Source organism: Salpingoeca rosetta (assembly GCF_000188695.1).
Source record: "Salpingoeca rosetta unplaced genomic scaffold supercont1.43, whole genome shotgun sequence".
NCBI classification, from domain to species: Eukaryota; class Choanoflagellata; order Craspedida; family Salpingoecidae; genus Salpingoeca; species Salpingoeca rosetta.
The window spans coordinates 317,692-321,062 of NW_004754891.1; the positions used below are offsets into that span (position 1 = coordinate 317,692).

Here is a 3,371-nt window from a genome sequence, read left to right on the forward strand (position 1 = left end):
ACCGTACGTCGTCGTGTGTGTGTGTGTGTGTGTGTGTGTGTGTGTGTGTGTGTGTGTGTGTGTGTGTGTGTGTGTGTGTGTGTGTGTGTGTGTGTGTGTGTGTGTGTGTGTGTGTGTGTGTGTGTGTGTGTGTGTGTGCGTGTTTGGCGTTTGCAGTTTGAGGGCGAGCTGATGCAGGCTGAGTTTACACAGCGGTTCCTCATGCGGTGATGCAGCCTCCCCCCTTCCCCCCCCCCCCCCAACCGCAACCCTTCCACCCGCGAGACATCAAGCGGGTGGATGCGAGTGCGCGAGTGAGGTGGCTTGGAAAGAGGGAGTGTGTGCGAGCATTGCTATGTGTCTGAACCTGGCTTCCATCATCGTCATCGCCATTTTCTTGCTATTGTCGTGATCATCATCATCATCATCAGTACATGCGGTTGGTTTGTGGTCAGTTCACTGTTGGTTGGTTGGAGCAAGGAACAGAGGAGAACACAGACATGCACGTTCCACTGTGACATGAAGGGCTTGCTGCTGTTGCTTCTGAACAGAAGAGGAGGGAGAAAGCGATAACACGAACAAAGCGCATCAGGCGATCAGAGTAGGGAGTGTTGTAAAGGTATGGGGTATTGGGAAGAGGATGCATGTGACCAGGAGCACGTGAACTGAGTTGAGTACGGCTTCCAAGCGCCGAATGTCGGCCAGCGCCCCTGTTCACGCCCGGCTTCGCGCACGCTTAGTTGCAGCTGGAAGGCACAACAAAGGCGTTGGGGTCTGGGATGCCGCCAACGACGTCGACAAAGGACTCCGTGAAGAACTCGCCCTGCTCGCCCTGGACGGTGGTGCGGACGGGCACGCAGGCAACGCGGGTGAACTCGCCAGTCCAGTAGAAGCGGTGGCCCTCATGCTGGAACTCGTGGGTCCAGAGCTCAATCTCGACGCCGGCGCCCTCAATGGCGGAGGTGCCAACAATGAAGTCGCCGCGGAAGGTGGCGTTGCGGACAACACCGTGGGGGATGAAGGGAGCGGTCAGGTCGCCGGAGCGGCACTCGTCGGTGTCCAGGTTGATCTCGTAGTACTTCTTCTCGTTGAAGAGCTCGATGATGTGCAGGCGGTAGTTGCTGCCGTTCACGTGGGCGCGCTCGTAACGGGCCTTGCGCCTGAGCGGAAGGAAACAAGGCGGTGATGATGGCACGATGAGGACATGCAGCGAAAGGGCAGCGAAAGGGCAGCGAAAGGGCAGCGAAAGGCAACAGAACAACAACAACAACAACAACAACAACAACAACAACAACAACAACAACAACAACAACAACAACAACAACAACAAACAACAACAAACAACAACAACAAACAAGAACAACAACTGAGACAACAACTTCAACAACAACTGAAACCCAAACAAACAAACAAACAAACAAACAAACAACAGCAATCAACATACATGTTGGTCTCATCGTAGAAGTAGTCACCCTGGACCTCACCACGCTCAGAGCGGTGCTGCTCAAAGGCAAAGACCTGGCCTGTATGTGTACATGTCCATGCATGCGGGAATGGTCAGTGTGTTGGGAGCAGCAGCGTCCAAAAGTACGTTCACACCATATCGCTTGCAAACAATGGCCAAACAAAGACAACAAACAATGCACCATAAAACCACACAAGCACACTCAGTACACGCACAACGTACCGTAGAACTGCTTGGGGCTCTGGCAGCGAGCAGGGATGGTCAGCGCAGCGCTGGCGGCAACGCAGGCCGCAAGGACAGCAAGAACAAACAGCTTCATATCCGGTGGTGTGGGATGATGCGATCGCAAAACACAAACAGCAGTCAGTGGCCAAAAGAAACACAAAACAGCGAAAATGCGGCAACACAGCAGCCGAGCGAGTTGCTTTGACAGAAGTCATGCAAGATTGCGACAGCAGAACTTTGGCGATTGTTTTCAAATACTTTTCATTTCTGGAGGCATGCAAGTGTCCTTCATTTAACCAGGATGCACAAACGGACGGAATTGCACATTTGGAACATGTCAGCCCTATTGGCATAGTAATAGGCCAAGAGCCGGCTAGGAGGACCTTCAAGGACAACGGCAGCAGCAGCAAGCGTGGCTCGTGGTCAGGTCACATCACATCACATAACCTGATGGCTCGCAAGAAGGAGCATGCTCGCTCGCTCGCGACCTGCGTGCGTCCGGTCGTGACACACCATACCAACGAGCAGTCAGTGAGCAAGCAAGAGCTGCCGCGACGGTCACGCGCTGGATGGCCTGACGGGATTGGGTCGAGGAAGAAGTGAAGAAGGAGAAGAAGGAGGAGGAGGGAGAGGAAGAGGAAGAGGAAGAGAGGATTGTGGTGTTGGTGGTGGTGCTGCCTTAGTGCCTTGTTTGTCGTTCTTACCAACGCCTACGAGCAAGCAAGCAAGCACGCACGCACGCACATATCCAGATGTGTGCATGCACCAACATCAGCAACAAGGCAACACCACGCCAGCATCAGCAACAACACGCCAGCAACACAAGTCACAGACATGCGACGAGCAAGCTGTCGACTTCCGTCCCCACCCCTGACGACTGAAGCATTGGAATGGTCGAGGTTGTGTGGTGAGCACAGCGAGCAAGATGACAGGAGGACATGGCACGCCAGCAACAAACAAGCAAAAACGTAACAACAACAAACAAACAACAGCAACTAACAAACAACAAACAAAACAACAGCAAGCAACAACCAACGACGATCACAACCACCACAACAAACAGCCACCAGCAACGCAAGAGCGCACGAGCTCGTATTGCACGCAGCATGCATGTTGGACGTGAGGATCCCACCAAATATCATCGCCGCAGCAGCAGAGCACCCGACCCTGACCGCGCCCGCCACTTGCAGCCATTCCAAAGGCCTTCACTGTTGTGTGAGCAATGCGAGCAACAGCAAGACGAGCAAGCAATCCGCCTCGCTCCGTGTCGACGGGTTTGCCTTCGTCAGCCAACACATCTGTGCTGGTTGCCGTTGTGCACCCTGACGCGATGAACGGACAACCACAACGAGCACATTCCCCGCCGCTCCCTTTGATGTGACAACACACACCAACGCTCTCCCACAAACACCAGCTCTCCCTCCACACGAGATAGCCACACAGACAGACAGACAGCCAAAAGCAGCAGCTGTAGCAGCGAGAAGCAGCAGTGCAAGGAGCAGCACAGGAAGGACGAGGAAGCGGTGTGCATCACTCCACACACCCAAGTGAAGCATCAGCATCAGCAGCAAAGGAAGCGAAGAAGCACAAGCACAACCAAGAAGGAACAGCCACTTCTGCATACACACACGCACACACACATACACACACACAGCGCCCTCTTTGTTTCGACAGCAGCAGCAGCAGCAGCAGCAGTAGACCA

The 3,371-nt window shown here is 54.1% G+C and overlaps 3 protein-coding genes across 3 annotated transcripts in view; 2 read left to right on the plus strand and 1 right to left on the minus strand.

The window, feature by feature from the left end:
• Window positions 1-210, plus strand: part of PTSG_11352 (uncharacterized protein) — a gene marked incomplete at both ends in the record, with an annotated part of 2,252 nt that extends 2,042 nt beyond the window's left edge. Inside the window, one exon of the mRNA XM_004987655.1 lies at window positions 157-210. Coding sequence (XP_004987712.1) covers window positions 157-210 — 54 coding nt within the window. The remainder of the gene's footprint in view (window positions 1-156) is intronic.
• A 149-nt stretch (window positions 211-359) lies between these two features.
• On the minus strand, window positions 360-1,896 carry PTSG_11353 (uncharacterized protein). The gene is made up of 3 exons (XM_004987656.1): window positions 1,667-1,896; window positions 1,424-1,502; window positions 360-1,139 (listed from the first exon to the last, which is right to left on the minus strand). The coding sequence occupies exons 1-3, from the start codon at window positions 1,761-1,763 to the stop codon at window positions 716-718; spliced, it is 600 nt and encodes a 199-aa protein (XP_004987713.1). The 5' UTR covers window positions 1,764-1,896; the 3' UTR covers window positions 360-715.
• Window positions 1,897-2,120: 224 nt separating this feature from the next.
• PTSG_13174 (uncharacterized protein) lies at window positions 2,121-3,371 on the plus strand. Its single transcript, XM_004987657.1, has one exon. It carries the CDS (start codon window positions 2,608-2,610, stop codon window positions 3,001-3,003), a length of 396 nt encoding a protein of 131 aa, XP_004987714.1. The 5' UTR covers window positions 2,121-2,607; the 3' UTR covers window positions 3,004-3,371.